The sequence below is a fragment of the Convolutriloba macropyga genome, chromosome 9 (genome assembly GCF_964194025.1).
Source record: "Convolutriloba macropyga chromosome 9, txConMacr16.3, whole genome shotgun sequence".
Classification (NCBI taxonomy): Eukaryota; Metazoa; Xenacoelomorpha; order Acoela; family Convolutidae; genus Convolutriloba; species Convolutriloba macropyga.
Window position 1 is genome coordinate 57,152,883 of NC_134476.1, and position 22,714 is coordinate 57,175,596.

General features: G+C 35.9%; 2 protein-coding genes across 3 annotated transcripts in view; one reads left to right on the top strand and one right to left on the bottom strand.

The window, feature by feature from the left end:
* LOC142345884 (profilin-like) overlaps window positions 1-22,714 on the top strand; it is a 183,890-nt gene that overhangs the window by 133,387 nt on the left and 27,789 nt on the right. The window lies entirely within an intron of this gene.
* On the bottom strand, window positions 1,599-20,055 carry LOC142345881 (uncharacterized). Of its 2 annotated transcripts, none has more exons than XM_075398314.1 (3): window positions 20,037-20,055; window positions 15,020-15,348; window positions 1,599-5,477 (listed from the first exon to the last, which is right to left on the bottom strand). In XM_075398314.1, the coding sequence occupies exons 2-3, from the start codon at window positions 15,232-15,234 to the stop codon at window positions 1,742-1,744; spliced, it is 3,951 nt and encodes a 1,316-aa protein (XP_075254429.1). In that variant the 5' UTR covers window positions 15,235-15,348; window positions 20,037-20,055; the 3' UTR covers window positions 1,599-1,741. The 2 variants fall into 2 exon arrangements, with proteins under 2 accessions (XP_075254429.1, XP_075254430.1); XM_075398315.1 differs by lacking the exon at window positions 20,037-20,055 and adding an exon at window positions 16,261-16,434.

Genomic DNA, 22,714 nt, shown 5'->3' on the forward strand with positions numbered 1-22,714 from the left:
CAGCGGTCCGTGGGTTTTGATAAGAATCTATCATAACGGAACTGCTGATCAGAGTGCCTTGGTTGCTTTGAAAACAAGTTCTGCTAGCTTTTAGTTAATAATTAATTGGTGTCGGCAGTTTTGGAACTTTCATAACCAGTTCCAGTTTCAGCACTCCTAAACGTCGGCATAGTATTACGTGGGGACGGTGGTAAGTAATCATAACAACCACTAATACGGCACTGGTTGAAATGGCAGATGTATCAAAGTATTGAATTTTTTTGATGGCCGATCAGATGTTTTAAAAAGCTACCGTTTTCTGATCGGTTGATTGGTCAACAGATTCTCAATGTGTTAAAACCCGATATGATTGACAATGTAAATTTGCTCAGAAGTAGCGTTAGGCTGAAAGAGAAAAAAATGTATTTAATTTTTAGGGGTAAACGGATCTCACTTTCGGTTTGGAAAAGTAATATAAAGTCTCGCATGACAATGGGGCATGGCCAGATGTGGTAAAATATATAATCTAGAATTAGGATGTCAAATTTAGGTTAATTGAACGCATAAACTTAGTGTTTTAGATTTCTCAGCCAGTTAGATTCGTCGAAAACTTTTTTATTTTAGTTCGCCTATTTGAGACGTCACCCACCAAAACAATTTAGCGGAGTAGTTACAGCATGCAACATACTACTCGTCTTTCTATTTGACAACACAGGACGAGAGCCGGAGTTGTATGCAGCACTTCCACTGAAAGGGATTTATGCAGTGCATTTTGTTTTTAACCTCAATGTCTATTAAGAATTCAAGACTGAGCAGTCTTCAAAGAGCCATGAACAGATAGAATGACTAAAATTCATCAAAATATGTCTATCGTTCAGAATTGATCCACTCTGGAGCCATTCCGGGTTAGCACTGATGTCCATTAATTTGACCGTTTAAATTGATTTATTTTGTCCCTAATCGTTTATATTCTTTTGATTGTGGTTTTCAAATCTCGTCGTTTTTTCTGTGGCATGCTTCAAATGTTTTTCTTGAAAAATAAGCGAACTTTTTTCCTAGAAGATAGTGAACTAAAAAAACATTTTGGCGGTTTTGATAGCGTTATTGTTTAATTCTGCCAGTAGTATGCACTCGGGTCAAAGGACTCCGTTGAGAGAGAGAGAGAGAGGAGAAACGTAACCAGGGTTCTTTACATGGGTAATTCACATTCCACATCATGCCTGATTCCCCTGTAATTGATTGCAAGAGATTTTATTGTATTCTGGATATCGTTCAAGGATCATGAACTTTTTGCTAGCCATATAAAATCATTAAGCATTTCCTAATAATCATGTATAGATCGTACAAATTATAGAGTATATTTGTATGACATCACATATGAACCATGTATTATTACTACGAAGTGTGAACCCGCGATCTGTTAATCTATTGTAAGCACTTCTAGTAACTAACTGAAAACAATAGAAAACGAATAATCTATTTAAAGCATTTCATAGTTAAAAACCGCAATCGAGAAATATCAAAAATATCAGTCCATTCTCTCTTTTCTCGAACTTTAACGCAAGACCTAATGTTCAATCATAATTGAACATCATCGGATTACTACCCCCCCCCCCACGGGTCAAGCTGATGTGATACTTTTGGTTTTATCAAATTGTTGAACATTAAGAAATTTGGTAATAGGCTGAGCACTTCGGCTTTGAGAGAATTAGAATAGCCGATTAACAAAGTTATGAGTTGTGATTTAATTCTAAATTTTTTGTTACTGTATAAAAATATGAACCGCAATTAAACATGAGATTGTGGTGAAAAAGCTCGCGTATGATTTGAATGCAAACACTGTGAGATAGTGTAGATCGGTCAATGGGTATCGACTTTGAACAGTTATGCTGGAATCAATTGCAGCATCTATATCAAAATTGTCCGATTTATCTTCAGTTTTACCGGAGGGAAGCGAGCTTATAGAACCCGAGATCTGGTTGTTCTGAAGCTCTGATTCATCTGTAAATTTGTCTGGAAATTCATTGCCAGTGACCGTGCATGTGAAAGCTTCTTGTGAAAACTGGAAGTGGGAACATAAAATATTGTTGGCGATCTTCAATTTGTAACTTTTTGCATGCTTCCATTGTTGACGTGTGAAACATCTAATTTGTTCAGGAGAAAGTCGCAGGAAAAACAGCTGACTGAGTTGAGCAAAGTTTGATTCGGGGATTCTTCGAATTGCGTCACAACTGATCAGTTTAATCTGATCGCGTTCCAGTGAATTTAGCTTTGTTGGTTGCAACGCTGAAATGATCAAGTTAAGGTCGATTATATCTGCTCGGCCGTAAATTGGGCCAAAAAGTGGTCCGGACTGTTCATAGAATTTGGAAAGCTCTGAAAGTTGAGTGTTATCACAAGCAGTAAGGTTGCCTAAAAAGTGTAACGATGAATGAAAATCAGTTGGCAAAATTCGTGCTATGTTGGTTCGCGTTGAAAGCATTAGCTGGTCTGAAAAAGCTTTAAATGTCGACCCGCAAAGGATGTTTCCCAAAACTGAAATTTCAGTCATGGATAAATATTTGACGTAGCGGATTTCGACAAACCTACTAAATAGGTATTCGAGCATTTCTTTGCGAACTGGCATTCGTGAGGAAGTTGGGAGTGTTTGTTGAACTAAGTAAAGAAAGTCAACTGCGGTGGGGATATTTGGGAAGTCTTTCTGATCCATAAAAGAGGTCAAGACTGGCAAGTCATACCATAACAGAGGTTTGGTTGTTGTAGCAAAAGTCGGTAAAGAGTCATTAGTTGAATATTGCTTTCGAATTGAAGATTCTAGCTGTGTGAATAATCGGCTAGTTACACTTTCGCTTAAGAATTGGTGTGTTGTCAAGTAGTTAATGCATCGTTTCAACTGACAACTGTTCATATTGTCGAAAAACTCTTCTGGCAGAACTGCAATGCCTGCTCCTAGGTCTTTAAGTTGAGCACAGGTTACTTGGGATAAGGGCGAGGAATTTTCCACAGTATTCCAAGTTTCTTTCAAACTTGGGTTGCACTCTTTTTGCGAATAGTAGCTCAAATCTGGTTTAAAATCAGTTGCAAATGTCCAGGCTGACGTTCGGATACAATTACCCAGTTGTTGCTGACTTTCAACGTCCAAGCCTTCCAAAAATGCTAATTCTGGATCCCATAAGAGATCGCTGAATCGTAGGCTACTTGAAAATAGTGCTGGATGTTGTTTCCATAAGTAAGGCAAAGCAGGGGCTATGTCTTCTTTATCACTGTCATTTAGCATCATGAGTTGTTTAGCCGAAATAAAGGAACACATAGTGCTTTGCAGATTTAAGATGTTCTGATAGGAAATAATGGGTTGAGGTAAGAGTTGTTTGATTATTTGACCTTGGAGTAGATCAAGTGAACACTGTTTGAAATAGTGAACTCTCTCCCTTAGAAGTGAATGATTTGCTCTCTTTTCCAAGAAATCCGCGGGAACGTCGCAAATGAGAGAACCTAAGCTAACAAGGTCAACAAAGTCTAACTGAGGTGACCTTGTACAATGAGAAAGATAGACCCGCACGATATTTTGCCTCATTTTCCTCGGAAGCATAATATTGTCTTTAAGTTCTCCAATCAAGCTTATCGCTTCCCTGCAAAGGTAAGCAGGCACATTAAGAAAAAAATTGGGGTTAAGTTCTCGAAGGACGTTGCCTCCTAGTAGATGCATGTGATTTCTAAAACTAGGGGCCATGTGTCTTTCCGATGATTTGTTTGGACCGAACAAATCATTAGCAACTTTTTCAAAGTATGTGGCTAGAGTTTGGGCCAATCCACGTGACATTTTGCCCTGTTTTCCCAGGAAAAACTGGAAGCTGTTGATAACGGAAAGCCATTCGGAGTATCGAACTTGAATGAGATCGTCGTAAGTTGCACCATGTAGAATGGGTCCTAGACTCTCGGAGAGAGGACCACTGAGTGATATTCGTTCGAAGTCTGACTTCAAAATGGTTTTAACAGCATTGTCGTAAATAATACTACTAATCCTTTCATCCCAATCTTCTTCACTCAGCAATTCAGTTGGAAGCATTTCCTTCATTCTGTCATCGTACGGAGAGTAAACGAAATATCCACTCTCAAATGTCGAGGAAATAATTTCTGAAACATTTCTAGCTGAGAGGCAATTTAGCAAACTAATATCATAGTCGCGCAGGTCTGATAACGTTAAACCACTGCTAAAGCCTGATAACTTTTGTTTAACTAGTGAAATAAGTTTCACTTTTTGAGGCAGTGAAAGATGTCTTATTACAGAACCCCCATTTCGGTAGAAAAATGGGATATGGCTTTGGGTAATTTCGTCCGGTGAAAGACCAGTTATCAAATTTCCAATTATTTTCAAATCTCTTTCGCTCCATTGACTTTGAGGGGAAAGTCTGTGATCCTTTATGTATTCCAACGTCTGCTTCACAGCGCGTGGTTCCATTCTATCGACCTGCTGTCGTGAAATTTCGTCCCAATCAATCGAGACGTAATACATCCCGAACAAAGATTCCATCTCGTCATAATTCAACAAGTGTAAATAGACAGTACAGACGAGCTGAAACAGTTTCTCGTTTCTTCGTTTTATCTCACTTAAATCATCCGAAACTTGAGCTCGATTTAAGGTTCGTTGCAAAGCCATGTCTTGCATTGATGACACAAGACCATTTTTAGCCAGCTCTGTCTCGTATTTTTCCTCCCAGTGCCAAAGTAGTCTGTTGGCTACCTGGGGTGGGGCGAAACGCAAACATAAAAATTTGGTTTCAGTTGTAATCCTGCTCCACGAATTTCGATCAAGTCTGTAGAGCAGGGTCAAACAGGTACTTGGCTCAATTTCATTACTAGCCGCGATGTACATGAAAAGAAGTTTCCAGTTTTGGTGTTTTTGTTTGTTGGGTAGCATTTGGGGTTCCAGACACTCTACGTATGGTGATATTGACAAAATGGTATCTTTGCTTTGCCATGATGAAATAGGCGCGTAATTTCTCATTCTGAAAATGTGGTCTAAAAGCAACCTGCACACTGGTCTCCGAATATATTCCCCAATTATTCGCTCTCCTTGTTGCAAAATTTGTGAAATTAAATTCAATTTCACTTCGTTATTCACAACTGTGGTTACTGAGTTTATGTCCAGACCTTGGCTGAAGAATTTATGAAGAATTCCGGCTTTGGCGAGGGGTTGAAAGTCTGACCATGTAATGACAGTGGAAATTCGACCTTTTATGATTTTCTGAAGCAATGTGAATTTGATGACTGGGTACTTGAGAGGGTTTGAGTCACATGTAGTAAGTCCAATTATGACGTTGCTGACAAAGTCGTCGTTCATTAATTGGATGAAGTGTGCCTTTGCTTCGATGGAGAGATTTGATCTGGTGAGAAGAGTTCTGGAGGCATTGAACACGAAGTAGCGATTGGGGACATCCAGAACTAGAGTGCTGACTGCACTACTAGGCCATTGATTCAAACTTGCAGTGTTGTTCAACCTGTCCCAACAAATTAAACTTGTTATAGGCCATACATAACTGATACTAACAAAAAGTACAATTTTTTACCATTGATCCGTGTAGACGTGCAATTATGTATAGAAATATAGCTTAGTTTCCTCAATGTAGCTCATTTTTTGGCTGCAATGGTTTGGAAGCAATTCCTAAATAGTCCTCAAATATCAGTGCGGCCCCACTCTTACACCATTTGGCCCCTGTTGGCAGCCTATTGCCCCTCAAAAAATTGTGACAGTTTTGAGCTGCATTTGGTTAAAAAGTCCTCCCATTGCAGCTCTACTCTTCAATGTTTGGGTGGAAAAACTTGATCCGGGTAGATTTTTTGCTGTTATCTGAATTAAACGCATTTTCCTATCCTTAATAGTTCTCAAATTGTGAGAATTCTGTTGACAATGTCTGGTTGACTTCTGGTTGCCCCCAATCTTTAAATATAATGATAAGAGTGCAAGTACATAGTCGGAGTGCACTTCATAAACTAGAGCGAACTTTCGAGAAATGGGATATTAGGCGAAAACTTGATCAGCTGAACACAATTTTTGCAGCCATTAGGTAAAATTTTGAATTTGAAGTTTTGTGGACATTAGACCAATAACAATTCTAAAAACGGTACTTCAAAATACACTTGGCGCTATAAAATTCTAAAGGGTTCCTAACAACTGTCTCTAAGTGCTAATCGCTCATAAAAACACAGTCACAGTTTTTCAAAAAATTGAGCATTTGCGGTAACTAAGAAACGTGTAACCGTTTCGAGTTAGTAACATTTTTAGCCGTAGAGTAGTAGGCCTTCACTATTTTTCTTTTTAACCAAATATTGTTGCTCTTTTTCTTTTTAACCAAAAATATTGTTGCTCTTGTGATTTCTTCAGAAGCTAATCAGGTGTCTTTTCAAACCATTTTGATCAGTTGACTAATCGTTAGTATTTTGATATTGTTTTGCCAATAGTTTTGCAGTTAGCGCGTACAGAAACTGTATTATTCCGTCTTTGCTGCTCTCGAGAACTTTTATTGTTGGTTTTTGGTTCAAATTTATCAAACTTTGTAGTATAATAATTGATTTGAACATCAGATTTCAACAATTCATTTTTTGCGAAATTTGATTAATTTTATTTTGAAATAAATGATTTGCTTGGTTCTTGTGTTTAGTGCTCCTAAAAACTGGAGCATATTTTAAATATTGCATTACTTTTTTCGATATAAATTTTTTACTTTCATAGGCTTTTAACAAAGATATTTGACGTGATAAAAATGATTTACATTGTTTGCTTTGCTGACTTTTTTCTTTTCTCCGGACAATAGCGCTATTGCCAACTGTAAAACTTTAAAGCAAGACCTTAAAAAATTATATAAAATTAGCGCACTTTACGTTGTCATCCTTTATCTATATAGAATAGGTACAAAATGTTACTGTGTAATTGAAACAAAAATCACTCTGAAATAATTTTGCATCGCTTTACTACCAAATGTCCAAAACTTTAAGAACTAGTTGGTTTTTAATAGAGTAGCCATTCTGTGATTACACTTGTCAATAGTTACTTTTCCTGATCAATTGAAAATTGTTAGTTGCCTCTATGAGTATATAACCGCATATGATTTAAACAAGACAAATCGTGCGAGACTGTGCGTAGCTCACAATGTTCCAACATTTATCTCAGTTCGTCAAAAAAAATCCTCTTTGTTCAAAGAGGACTATCAGCTCTTTACACTATAAGTTTTTCAAGGCTCAAATTGACTACTTTTTTGGAGCAAACGCTATTGAAGTGTTTTCTTTAACATGAAAACAAAAAAAATCATTTTAATGTTATTTTGACAGAAATTAAAGCACATTCACTGTCCATTATATTGCAACATCAATCAGCTATTGACAATCTTGAAGATTGACAGAGCCAATAATTTGAAAAAAAAATGCTTAGACAATCACAGTCAGGCTTTTGCAAGAAGAAGTTAAAGAAATTAATTTACACGCTAAAGTAGCTAGGAAATAAATTTCGGATTTTTTTCTGCTTTTTTTCCTTCTAATTGAAAAAATCTTGAATATGCAAACCTTTGTACAGAATCTTTGTCAATGAAAGCAGCGGAGAAAAATTCAACAAACGGAATAGAAGAATTATCCAGCAGAGCTAACAATCTATGTTTGCAAGGTTAATTTGGTCGCGCCGCAAAAGTCCTGTCATCTGAGGGACTTGCGCCCAATAGCAGAGCCACTCAGAAATCACTAGAAGAGCTAAATAGCAAAAAAGCGCCTCCAACCTTGCACCAGCTTGATTTTGTTACATCAATTGCATATCAATTTAGCGACAACATAGTTTTTGAACAAATGAAAACTTTCAGCAGGTACACTGCAGCTGGTCCTTCCAAGATGTATCCAGTGCATCTATTGCACGCAGTAGAGTGTACTGCTCCCGACTACTTTGAATCCCCCTTAAAGCAATAACAAGGTTTGTAAATACTGGAAGCAGGGGTAAATTCCCTTTATTTGTTTCAAAAGCCCTCTGCAGCGCGTCACTCACCGCTCTATCCAAAAAGAAAGGAGGAGTACGCCCAATAGCTGTCAGTGAAACCCTGAGGCGCCTTATTACTAAATGTTTAGTGAAAAAAGCAAAATCAGAAGCAATTGAGTTGTTCGATTCCATTCAGTTGGGGTTGGAGTCAGCGGAGGTGCGGAAGCAATCATCCACTCTGCGAAAATCACTTACAAAAAGATCCTCAAAGATGACTCTAAGGAAGGAGTGTTTCAGATTGATTTCCGAAATGCCTTTAATTCGGTTAAGCGTTCACACATATTGCAAGCAGCATGCGATTTCATACCAGGTATTGCAGCCTGCACAACCAGGTATTGCAGCTTTCATTTTTGCTACTCTCAGCATGTTCTACTACTGTATAATAACGCCAGTCTTCAAAGTGAATCGGGTGTTCAACACGGAGATCCCCTGGGTCCACATCTCTTTTCGTTGACGTTATGGCCTGTTATAGGAAAAATATAAGAGACGCGGTTCCAAATCTTACCCAGCACACGTGGTATTTGGACGATGGTTTCGTTGCAGGCTCTGAAGATCAAATCCGAACGACGCTCGATATCTTAGCCAACGAAGGTCCAAAAAGTGGTCTGTTTTTGAGGAAAGACAAAAGCGAACTCTGGTCAATCGTAAATCTACCCTCAGTTGATCGAAAAGTTACAAGAAATACGGGCAAAAGTTTTGAAGAGCTGGGTTCCGCTGTCGGATCACCACAGAATTTATTTCTTCTTGCTTGAAGAAACGAGTTCAAAACGTTTTGTCGCTCTTGGAGAATTTGATTTATCTGGATAATCCTCAATGTGCTCTCTGCATACTTCGTTATAGCTTAGGGACACAAAACTTAGTCTACTCTCTACGCACTAACACGCCGGCAAGAGATCTGATCGATGTTTTAAAAGTCTTTGATTCCAGCCAACGGGATGCATTAGATCAAATAATAGGTACTGTCACCAGTGACAATATATGGAAGCAGTCAACCCTGCCGATAAACATTTTTGGCCTCGGAGTGTGACAATAGCAAGACCAATACAAGGCCACATATGTGGGCTCAGTGTAAGTTTCCGCTTACTTGGTTCAGAAAATTACGAACAAGCGCGCTTCAGATAGTGGAGTTTTAAAGAACTCTATACAAGCCTTGAACCTTTCAACTTGACTTCTTGAAAACAGAAAAATCAAGAAGCTGTAGATAGTGAAAATTTTTCTGAGCTGCTAAGTAATTAGTTTCCAAACAGGGAGAAGGCAAGACTTCAATCACTCTATTTTCTTCAATTCGGTGCATGGCTTCCGGCACCTCCAGTTCCTCCCTTAGTTCTCTATCTCAGTCCCAATGAATTTCAAATTAGTGTCAAACACAGACTAGGGATTGCAGTTTATGAAGATGAAAGAAAATGTCCTTACTGCAGTTCTGGGACCCTTGACATTTTCGGTGACCAGGCCGTCATCTGTCACGGAACAGGGGATGCAACTTCAGGGCACGACAGGACTCGTAACCGTTTTGCATGAGCTTGCTCAGCAGCTAACTTGTCACCAGTCAGCAAAAAACGGACCCTTAATGCTGGAAACAGTTATAGCCCTGGCGACATATTTCTGCCTTCATGGAAATCAGGTCGTCCATCTGCTCTTGACGTCACTTCTCCACTGCAACCAAAATTTATAAATCATGCGGCAGAGAAGTCTGGTTACGCCATTGAAGCAGCCGAACAGCGAAAGTATGCACAACACAAAAACAGTTGCTCTGAGCCAGGAATTTTGTTTGTTCCTCTTGCTGTTGAGTCACTGGATGGTCTGTCAGTTACTCTCAAGAAAACGATAAAGCGCATAGCTGATAGCTGACAGCAGCATTTACCAGTCGCAAGGACAGGCTATCGCTTTTGATACATTGGCTCAGTCGGTTTCTAATGTGATTGTACGAAGTTCGGCTACAATGTTGCTTGCACGAGTCCCGTAACCCCGACTTTTGCATTGTTTTTGGGCCAATTCGATTTTGGGCGATCATTGTGAATTCCAAGAAGAGTGGACTCATTTTAGAGGTGTCACCCAATGAGAGGGAGCCTTCGTGTTTGTAAGTATTGTCTCACCCAACGAGCGGGGAGAACGTAAATAATTTTGCTTTGTTTTCAAGCAAATTTGCGTAATAGAATTACCCTAACTTCGAAGAATTTTTTTTGTAGTAATTATATTCTTGCTGTAATTTAAAGTTTTCCAGAAACCCGCCCATTCAAAAACAACAATCTTTTTTCCTTCTGTCAATTTTTTTAATCGCTCCCCTTTTAATATTCTGCAAAATAACTTGTATTTTTTTAATAAAAATCTAAACTGACCTCTAAGATCTACAAAATGATTCTTTTTTTGTTTTTTCCCTGCAACTTGTAAACAAAAAAAGTTATCTGCATAAAAAAGCCGGCCTGGCATATATTTCCCCATTTTGAAAAAAAAATGTTGAAAATAAAAACACAAAAAAATTCGTTAACATTCGGGACCTTAATTACCATGCAAATAGACGTAAAAAAATTTCACTTTCAATATTACGAAGTTATATTTTTCATTTTTACCGTCTCAAACACCCCATACTCGGTTTATTCTATGATTTCTCAATCACCTTGTTTCTAAATTGATATATTGGTTGATGCTTTGAGCTTATCGTTGGTGCCCGTAAATTTTTACAAAACTGAGTTTTTTCTCTGGAAAACTTTAAAAATAGCATGGCTTTAAGTTTGCCGTTGCATCACAAAATCTATGATAAAAGTCATGAAGTGAACACAATTAGTTTATGAGAGACCAAAGAAAACACCAAGCAAATAAACAAATTTCATTCGTCTTCTTTTTCTTCCTTTCTGTAGAAAACTTGTTTTGTTTTGTATTTTTTTTGCACAAAGGCTATCACATTTGTTTACTTGGACAAAGTTTCTATCAAAGGAAATATAAATACAAAGCAAGATAACTGTAAAGGATTTCATAAATTGGAAAAAATTAAGATTTCAAAAATAACGGAAACTAATTGTTTTGCGTTGTTTCCTTCTTTAATATTTTTGGCAGTAGCTCTATATTCCCGTATTCTGTAAAAAATTTCGGTTTTGCTGACTTTTAAATCAATTGAATTAAAATTGAAATTTTTAAATGGTTACCAAGAGGAAGACCAGAAAGCTTGCGAAACGTTAAAAGCTAACTTTTTAAATTTTTTTCACTTATTTTTGAGAAACTTTTCGTTTCTCTTCCGTTTATACCACCAGCTTAGTGGCTGCATATTATTTGGTTCTAGCCACTCCCCCGATACACGTGCCATATTTTGATGTATTGATTCTCTGTGAAATGACACGTGCTCTGTTACTTGGAGTGCATAGCGTACTGTGGGGCACAAACGGAAAAGATCAAAAATTTCTCTTTGCTTTGTTTTCAAGCAAATTAGCGTAATAGAATTACTTTAAATTCAATGAAATTTTTTCTAGTAATTATATTCTTGCTGCAATTTAAAATTTTCCAGAACCTCCCTCCCCTATTCAAAAACAACAAACTTTCCTTCTGTCAATTTTTCAAATCGCTCCCTTTTTATATTCTGCAAAATAACTTTAATTTATTAAAATGATTTTTTTTTTGTTTTTTTTCCCTATGATGTGTAAACAAAAAGTAAAAATTAACTGCATAAAAAGCCGGCCTGGCATATTGGAAATGAAAACACAAAAATTAACATTCGTGACCTTAATTACCGGGCCAATTATGCAGCCTACATAATTCCGCACTCTACATGACCACTCGTGAAAAATAGGTGATATCGACCAGCTTAAATTTGTTTTTTGCGCAGATTTTTGAAAAGCTTTCCTTTTACGAAGCTCAAGATTGTTTTGGCGCATTAAACCAACTCTTTTTAAACCCAACCAAACCTCATTTTAATTTAGAAAAATAGTTGTGTTTCTATATCAAGTAAATTGGTATAAGTTGGACGAAGTCGGGGCTGTCAAATTATTTTCAAGATCAATAATTACTGCCTAAATGGTAGTTTTCAGTCTAAATGTAAATCACCAGTTTCAATTTTTTTCAGTCAAAGTGAGGAATTGTCCGCCTTTCAGAAACATTTGACTATTTAGATTTTTATCTGTTTCTACTTTTTTTTTGCTTTCGATTGCTTCACTCATTTATCTATGACCACTAACTGTAAAGTGGTCATAAATAATATATGACCACTCACTGTAAAGTGGACAATTCGGATCTGGCACAAAATGTATGCAATTTAAGTTTTTGGGTTTTTGAATTTAAATATATATTAAAAAGCCCGGAAATACGGGTTTGCACATAATTTTTCCAAACCGCTTAATCACGTTTTTGAACTAATTTTCTATTAAATGGAAGAGATAGAAGACTTTCAAAATCGCTTATTTTTCAAAAATAATTGGTGCATCCATTTTAAAAATCGCTTTATTCTCAAACAACTAAACAAATTAAGCAATAATAAATTAGAGGTCCGATAATATCTGACATTTTTGAGAGTAAGAGACGAGACAAACAAGAAAGTCTTTTAAAGACAAGAAGCAATACTTATGACCGAAACTCATTATCTTCTTTTAAAAAAATTTAATGAAAGTCAAAATAGCATCAACTTAAAATTGAACAAAACCAAATGACTTTCTTTCGCCAGAAAAGAAATGTGCCTGTCTTTATTGCGAATAGACAACAGGTAGACAGATATCAAAAAGGAGCAAACTTACAAAACACGTTTAACCTTTTTTGAAAACAATCAAATTCAAAGTCACGAAAGCCATTAGCAATTAACTTAAATTCTTCAGTGGCTTGATTTCTAGCTTCAAACCAAACCATTCATTGTCAATAAACTACAAAAAGAACGAAAACAAGAAGCAAAAATCAAAAGAATCAATTCAATTTTGCGAGGAAACGGTCTCCTAGCATATAAAATCACCACCTATTCAAGAAAATATCAAAATAACCAATCGCGCCTTCTTTCAACGCCGTTAAAGTCATATACGAATTGTCATTAATGAGCCTTTAATGTGATGAGTGGACAAAAGAGCAAATGAGAACCTCAAAGATTGGAAATTGTAAAAAAAATAGAATCTTACGTAAACTTGTAGTATCAACGCCAAAAACCATTGCTTAATTTAACAAAAAGAAAAATGAAGACTAAATTCAAAATCACTTGACAAAGAATGCAAAATCCCTTCGCCGAGACTACGCTAAAAGTTGGCAACAACGAAATTGAAAGTGGAAAATCTCAGAAAAACTCATTTTTTGGAAACAATTATTTTAAAACTATAAGGGATAACAATTCTAAGCTTTCGAATAAAAAATTAGACTAATTTTTTAATGCTGAAATGGCCAATTGGACATTCTTTTTGTGAGAGTAGATCAGAAGAATACAAAATAATAATAAATACAGACAGAACTCAAAATGTCACAAACAATTTTACGCAAACTGTGTTGAAGCAAAAAACTTATTTCCACTGAAATTATCATGTATGTTTATTGTCATTCATTTGCAAATCAATTGACCTCATAAAAATTGAAGTTTGATTTGAAAATAATCTGATCTGTAACTCTCTAATGCAAAGAAAACAAAAGTTTTTAAAAAACAACAATTAAAAAAACAACGCGAAATTACAGTCCGCATATTTTTTTCAATACAAAATTCCACAATTAGAACAAAAGTGCTCTTGCTCATGCTGCTTCTTCGTTAAAACAAAAAAGTTCAAACGTTACCGAAATAGCTAATTGGACCGAAAATAAAGCTAATTTGACCAATATATCAAAAATAAATAAAGAATTTTCGAAAATTTTCCAGTTAAATTACCGAAAAAACAGTATCTATCAACCAAGAGCATGAGATATTTTCTTAAACAGCTTTTTGAATACCGAAGTGGATAGTTGGTTATTTAGGCTCAGTCATAAGAATATAGAAAAATGAAATGATGGCAAAACTGGAGAATTCATTAAAACCTTACAAAATAATTTTTGGGGGCCAAAAAAAGAAGGACTACTGAAAAAACTCAAAACTTTATTGATCGCACCTTATTTGACATTAAATGGCACCTGTTTTTAATTGATCTTTTAAATGAAAACATACTTGCCTGTGATTGAGATGGAAAAATTACAAAAAAAATTAACATGTCAGACCCAAAAAACAATCCAAACATTTTTTCATTGCAAAAATCAACGACGAGAACAAAACTGGCCGTTCTATCGTTCCGCTGATGAAAAACTCTATTGTTCTGAAACGTTGCATAGTAGTTTTTTTATTTTGGCAAACAAAAATCATAATATAACTAAGTAAATTATAATTTTTTTAAAAATATCCGTTTAAATTAGCGAAAGACCGCGAAAATGTTTTTTTTCCGGAAAGTTTTCTTATAAACCGGAAGTACAATGAGCCCATATCTGAGTGAACAAAGATTGTGTCAGAAGTCTTTATGTTTGCACTACCAATAAAATTTGACAAAAAGGGCCAAAAAGGCACATTTGACGCCATTTTTTCTTAAAAAAATGAAAAACTGCTGGTTTTTCATAAACTCAGCTGAAAAATCAGCCAAAACAGTCGGTTCAAACGATTCATCAACTCTCTTGTGCCGTTAAATGTAAAACCAATGTGGCTATTGCTAAAAATTTTGTAATACTTCTCAGCATCATCCAAATTCAAGCAAAATTTACGAAAAACATGAACAATACAATGGAAATTTGGTTAACGTTGACAAATATTTATACCTCTGTAACTCCCCGGCAAAAAGCACAACTCAAAAAATCTTTTTATTTTGCATTTCAACGCTTGACAAGCTTTCTAATGATACGACTCACAACCCTGTACGATGAATATATCAAGAGGCGAAAATTGACTGAACAAAAAAACCAGTTGAGTCTATAGTTCCTCGGCCACTAAAGTGGGTCGGAAAAATAAGCAAGGTACTGAATCTAGTTAGGTTTGGTTTTAAAACTAGATATTGAAGTTCCTAGTTGCTATTCTGCAACAATAAACTGTTCGACATTTCTTGTAGAAAAACCCCGATGCCTGACCTGCTCGGAATTGGTGATGGTCCGCAACAGGTGTCAAGGAATCGGGTGATTACTGGCTCTTTACTCTGGAACCTGTTCATGTCATCAATCAACTCCTGGAAGAAGGTTGAACTCTGGTTTGAGGCTGCAGGGTAAAAGGAAAGGGTTGCGGGCAATCGCGAATAATAGCCCAATGTTGCCTGAATTGTGGTCAGCAGCGCCAAAATTACTATCATCTTTCTTGTTTCTTGCAAAGGTTTTTCTCTGTTGTCAAGATTTTAGTTCATGAATGTGATTTCTCCCTTGAAATGCAAAGATTGTTCTTGATAAATTCTTCAAAATTTCGAGCTCTAAACACAGAATGAGAAGCGGTTTTGAAATTGAAGGAAGCAGTTTTAAAGTAGCAAGATTTAATTAAAGCGGGCAAGGAGCGCGAGAAAATGCCATTGAAATAGCTCTTACTGGTCGAAAGAGTATTTTCAAGCTGCTTTACTTTCAATGCAAGAAAAGCTATTGCAAGTTACACAAGTGTGCTTGGCAATTTTAATTAGAAATTTATTGAAAATAAGTGAAAAATAGAGCTAGTGTAATTGAATAAGTTGATTCCGCATAGCAGCCTTGTGCAATATTTTTCTTTAAAAAGGGTATTGATGAAAAATGAGAAATTTTATTTGTAGTTGGGAAGAGAAGGGGATCTAAAATAAATTAAAAAAGCGGCTGGATGTCCCCCTTAAAAGCCCCCTGCGGGTAGGGTAATAAATTAAATTTGTGTAGCTATTGCTGAGTTGAATTGAATTGTTGTTTGGCTGGTGTGTTGTAATTTGAGGGAAATTGTAATTCTTCGGATTAAATTCTAATCACCCAATTAGAATAAACTGCTTCTGTCAAGTGTTACAACTGTTCTAACATCTTGCAATGAGTACAAGTACCAATTAGCCGACTGGCACAGTTAACCAACCAAGCATTTAAATTATAAAAAAGATAATGCAAGATAACCATTCGGTTTCTATTGGGGTTCTCACACAATTTGGTTCAAAATTCCTCATTTATTTTTGTTGCTGACTTTAAAGCTCATGATATGTGTAAGCAATTTTTTGTCAAGTTTCGACCCACATATCTTTCCAAAGTCAAACTTGCGGTCTTCGATTCTTTCCCCATGTCAGCTAAGAACCGCAAATGTTGTTTTTCTGATGCCATATTTGAAAACAGTTATAGTGTATTCAAATGTAAAATTGATCCATAATAATTGTGTTGTAACAAACCATTCAGTTGAGGGGCTATCTGCCTCAAATAGCCGTGCTATGTAAGGTAAAGATAATGTACAATTATACGTAATTAATAATACATAATTCTCACTCATTCAATCCCGTTAGGCTAATAGACCTGTTCTATTTGAGTGATCTCTTCCAAAGTGTGGTGAAGAGCTGAGCAGCTGTGACAAGAGGCTCTTAACTTGCCTCCCCGGCTGTTTACTCCTGGCTCGTTTTGATGGAAAATAGGCAACTCAATTATTGAAATAAACACTCAAACTAACTGTCGCCTATGTTAGCTTGCCAAGGCCTATAGACATAACAATGATATTTTAGCTTCCAGCTACTTCATACACTCAGGTCAATTGTTGATTCAACTGTGTTTTCCAACTTTCAGCTCTATTCGACCAGAAATAAACTTTTGAGTTTTCCAAAAATGTCCTTAATGTCACCGGTTGTTCGGATCTTCGTCTTCTTTTATGACATTGTTTTTGTGACATGAACCCTACGCCCACTCTAGGCAATCTTGGCCAACCTTAACTTGGCGGTCCATTTTGACTGATGATTTTGCATTTTCATAAAGTTTTTCCTGCACACTAAAAAAAATTAAGGTATTTTTACCTTAACGGAGTTAAGGTAAACCGTTGATAAGGTAAAGTTAAGGTAAAGTTTACCTAATTTTTACCTTAACTCGAGTTAAGGTATAAATTTACGTTAACTCTGTTAAGGTAAAATTACCTTAACTTTATTTAGTTAAGGTAGTGAGGCCTTAACTTTTCAGGTAAAGTTCTGGTAAAGTTAGGGTAGTTAAGGTGAGTTAAGGAAAGGCAAATCTACCTTAACAGTTAAGGTGAGTTGGGATGTTTTATACCTTAACTTTATTTAGTGTGTGCTTTACAACGCCAATCCTCATAAAATTTCGAGTTTCGTCAAGAATTTTTTTCTATGTGCTCGTATTTTTCTAAGAAAAAGTTGCATTTTTAGGCATTTTTACGTTTTTGCATTTTTAACCCACAGGAGCAACTGTTCCAACATCGGCGAAACGTTGTTCGTTAGGAATCACACACCTGACCTCTAAGCCATAAGCTTCGAAAAGAAATAAATTGGAGGGGACTGAAAGTTCTTTTGATTTACCCTATTTTTAAAGTTTGTCGATAGCTGGTTTGCCAACAAGTTTGTATAAAGCAAGAATTTTAAAGCTACACCGACCTCAAAATCTCCTGCTCAACGCTCTTTTAAGAAAGCTAAGTTACATGCAGCTAAAAGCTCTTTTTTGCTATAATTCAAAGGAACTAAATCCTGATTGTGTCCACTTATTTTTGATAACCCGAGGAAGAAAAAAGTTCGTGAATGAGAATGAAGTGAAATCGATCATGATTGAGATCTTAGTTAGCTTTACGTAGATGTTCAAACTCCACTTACAGAGTTGCATTATACATTTGATTTCATTCACCAAAGCTGTTTAATATTGAACAAACGTTCACATGAAAATTTTATAGGCTATTAAAGAATGTATACAGTCACAATGTTATGTTCTCTATGTTAATGGTTATGACCCAAAAAAATGCTGGAGACAACTGACAAAATTTTAAATAAAATTAACTTAGTTTTTCATGCCTTATTTCTTTAAGTCTAATTTTCTTTTTTAGCAACAAAACTTTTGTTGCGAATAACGAGTAAACGATCTGAGCAATTCAGAACAACTAATTTCAAAAATTAAGAAATCTTGAAAACAACTCATCAACCCAAAGGATTCACTGGGAAAGCTAAAAACATATATTGCAAAATACAATCTTAGAAAATGAACTTAGCTTAAAAGAACAAAACTGTTTTTGGTGCTAAACCAAATTTTTGGTCTTGATGTCAGTTTTTATTCGAAAACCTAAATGCTATTTTTCTTGTGTTTAAAATGTCTTCGAGAAAATAGATTTAATCCGTTATCGGAAAATTTGTTTAAAAAAATTTAAATTTATTGGGAAAATAACAAATAGATTAAATTTAAAGAGCACGAAAGTATCTATTACCAAAACCTAGCCCTAAGGAAATTTTCGGAGAATATATCACCACTTTCAACAGTAAAATGAGTCCTCAGTATTTCAATAGTTCCTCTAAATTTGCAAATTGAGACAGATAAGTACAATAATTTCAATAGGAAGGGACATGGACAAAAATAGCAAAGGATCTACATAGCTTTCAAAAACAAAATTTAAAAAAATTGAGGTCAAATTTCAGAAAAGTTTGATAATAAATTTTGTTCAGAAAGTTTTTTAGCTATTTTTCTCTCAAATAAATCAAAAAAGACCAAATTCAAAGATTCGAAAAAGATTTTTATTTTTTAAACCTGCAGGTTTGAATAAAACTTCACCGAATTTCAAAATCTAATAGCTTCGCAGCTAAAAGACATTAATTAATCTTTGTGAGTGTGCGTTACATGCTAAATGTTATTACCGTATTTGCGTTCATTTCCGAACTTCTAGTAAAAAACCTTCCTCGACCAGTTTAAGGATTGAAAGAGGACTGTCCTCGACTATTTTTTTATGATCGCGTGATGTCCTCAACTTTGGCTGGAACTAGAATAACCATTCTCAACTATAACCTGACAATAAAACGTGTTCTGGAGATTGGGCGGACAATAAAATACGTACTGGAGCTTGACTGGACGATAGAACGTGTCCTGGAACAATAAATATTAAACGTACAATTTTCTTGCTAACTGTTGCTCATGACCTTGTCAGCATGCAAACTCCTTCACTTTTTGCGATTTAGAAGAACCGACAATCTATCGAAAATCTCTAAGTTCTTTTCCAAGTTGGACTGCTCACTGTTTTCTAAGTTGGACTGCTCTGGTGCAATGCTGTGCACCCGTGTTGTTTCTTTACGTACAGAAGCAGAAAAAATCCAAATTTGCTTAAAAACAACCAACTTATGAAAAGACTTTTGCTCGACCCATACAAAGAATTTGGCTGAACTTATGAAAAGAATTAGCCTCGACTATAACTAGAGTCCACCACCGTGTAATTTCGGGTTAAATCCAGCAGTGCATGCAAGGCATAGACATGAATTGAGTTCCAAGGTTGCTGGCACCTTATTGAGGATCAATGCAGTGACGCTTATTTGGTTTTTGTCGAGTAACAATGACAAACATGCCATTGTTAATCGCTGCAAACTTTAAGATGTGAAATTCAGAAGCAATCGGCTGAGATACTCTTAAAAACGTTAGCTTATCTCAAGCAACTCGTAGAAATTGCTGGCACTTAACGGTAGAATCATCTCTCAAAACTGCCAGGAGAAAAATTAGTCTCGAAGTTAATGATCGCCGCAAATGAGTGAGCCAGCTTCTCAGGTTAGGTTCCCGGGCCCAAGTCACCACTATTCAAACTATGTTCAGACTTTGGTCTCCGATCAGAAGATGCCAGACCGAGATGACCTGCGATCAGACTTTCGTGTGACCCAAGGAAAAGTGCGATCTTTGTGAGACCGTAGTCACCTTTGATTAGACAATGCCAGATCATACGGTCTCTGATCAGACCTTCGTGCAATCATGTTTTTCGCGCGACTTTTGTGCAACCCAAATTTTCCTTGGGAGTTGTTGAATTTTGAGCTTCCCACTGAGCTTCAAAATTACGGAATAATTTTTTGAGCTTATTCCCACTGAGCTTCAAAATTACGGAATATTTTTTGAGCCCTTATTTAATGCCTCTATGTTTGTTTCATTTTTTTTCATGTAAATATTTCAAAAAACTTTGAAGTGAATCTTATGTCAGTGTGCATAAAAAATATGAGCATACCTGAGATAGATGACGCAGCAGTCCTGCGTGTAAGGAAAAACTTTAAAAAAAAACACTGACGTAATTTTGTTAAAGTAAACAAACAAAAAATTGTGAGATAAATTGCCACAATAGAGAAGAAAGGTAGGCTATAAATTGTATTATGATAAATATCCAGTAATGCCCCCAGCACTCGCAATTACCCGGGTACAATTTGTAACAATAGAGCGGGCAGTTATAACAAAGGTATTAATGTTGTAACTTGTTTATGAGATAGGAAGATAGTAATCTAGTGGGTGAGTTAGTAAGTTAGTTATTGAGTCTCCTCAGTTATTATCGACTGTACAGGGGCAATAAAGCTGTGTGTGTGTCTAGCACACCTGGTCTTAGAAAGGGAACCAAATTGATTTACGACAAGTGGTAATGACAGCCAACCTGATCAGCAAACTAGAACACAGGAGAGCAACCGTGGGGGGTTAATGTTGACTGAGTTAGTTAATGGGGAAAGTGAAAAAGGCATTGTTCCTTCAATGCTAAAAATTTGTCATCAGTTAATGCAGAGCTTTAATTTTAGTAGGCATTCTTTAGTAAATTTGAACTAAATTAAATTGTATTGTTACAGATTTGAAAAAAACTTTGTTCTTTTCAATATCAGTATCTAGAGGTAATACAAATGTATTACCTCTAGTATTTCAGCTTCATTGTCTCAGGTTTCAAAAATAAACCAATTTTTGAGATAAACAAACCGGTCAACCTGAAATAAAGTGTGATTCAGAGTTAAACGAGCGAAAAGTTTTTTCCAAACCAATGACACTGAGCTTTGAACTAATCTCCTAATAATTTAAATCAAATTTAACTATATTTTTTATATGATATCATTGCTGCTCGACTCACGTTAAAATCAGAAAAAAATGTTTAGTAAAAACTCAAGCAATCAATTGCATTTATTATTTATTGTCATTGCACTACATACATTATAAAATTTGACTTTAATAAATATATCTTTTTTTTCTGAACTTTTACAAAAATCTAATTTATATATAGTACAAAACCTATTTTTGTACTTCATACATTTTTCCAATTTTAACCTCTTAAAAATGAACAGTTAACTACCGTGAGAATCCTGACAATAATCGCTGTGCTAGTAATACTTATGACAAGTTGATTAGGTAGTGTAATAATTAGAATGACAATGCTGTCAATAGTTCCATTGTACTGTTGGTGAACTTAATTAAGACAGAATATACTTTGGGAACATTTGGGGTGATTCCTGTCTAATCGATTACTTGACGCTTCGTAGTTTTACGATTCCTCTTTATCACTATTTATCGAATTCAATTCAAGACAGAATCTTGAATTTCGAGCTATCTGTGCGACTTACTTTCCGAAAAAAAACACCAAGTGAGCATACTGCTCCTCCCCTCGTATAAAACAACTTTTTGATTTTTTTTGACCTCATAAGGTTTCAAGCATATTTTTATTTCATTGTTGTGTCTACTAGCTGCAAATAGTTGAAAAAAAAAATTAAATTGTTAACCCTAGAAAAACGCAGATTCAATTAGAAACCGAGATTAATTTTAGTGATTTGACGAAAAATGTCATGATCATAGCTCTGAATCTGTAAAGAAATGGGACTTGTAATTAGACTTGCCCAGTACTGATATTGACTTGGGGTTACGTCCGGGAAGTGAAAGAAATTGGCTTTCATTTGATACTTTTGTCGACAAATATGAACCAGCTCGTGTATTTAGGGAGCCGATCAACAGGACGACGTTTCAAATTAACGACACTAACTTTTTGTTCCAACTAGACGACAAATGCATGCATTCTCAATGTTAATCCCGCTAAACACTGAAATTTTAACCATTTTTATCCATAATGACTAATAGAAATGAGAAAGAAGGAAGGCAAAATTATACGTTTTACCACATCGGGCCATGCTTCGCGGGCCATGGTCATGCCTAAGCGGATCGTGTGACTTTATATGAGTCTATCAGAACCTAATGTGAGAGCGCGCCTCACAACTGGCCCGTCAACTAGGACTGAACTATCAACGAGTATTGAGATTTTGGATGTATCAATTATTTTTGTCATCCATTTGATACACAATTCCGGTGTTCTCCATCTGAAACGTTGTCCATGAGAAACGCCCCGTTCAGTTATTTGTGCACTCAAAACTTCAAATGCTTCTTTTCCGCTAACCTATAGTCAGACTACATCCAATAGTCGATTCGTACTGGTCGTTTTTCTTCTCTCTGTTTTCTTGTCCCATAACACTCATAGGGCGTTTAATAAGAAGAAACTCAAGGAAGAGTAGATTTCATCTCGAAAAAGCCAAATTCATCAAATGTTTTTTTTTTAACAACCCAAACATACATACACATATACACACGCAAACAAACACAAAAACAAACACACAAACAAACAAACATACACACACAAACACACACACATGCACGAACACATACACAAATACATGTAAAATTTTAAACAGACATGGGCGCATGCGCACCTATGCACATAAATTTGCATACACAAACACACTTGCACAGATATATATACACACACACACAAACATGCACAAATACACAAACTCTCGCACTCAAATATACAAAATTGCGCACTCGAACACCCGCAACCACATACACTCAAAACAACGAAGAAAAAAATCAGACACACACACACGTAAACAGTAACTC

What these genes read in the sequence shown, in the direction of transcription:
- LOC142345881 (XM_075398314.1), bottom strand. Translation starts at nt 15,234, where the DNA reads ATGATAGTAATTTTGGCGCTGCTGACCACAATTCAGGCAACATTGGGC. An exon ending in CCATCACCAATTCCGAGCAG is followed by an intron (nt 5,478 to 15,019) that starts GTCAGGCATCGG and finishes TTGTTGGGACAG; the next exon opens with GTTGAACAACACTGCAAGTT.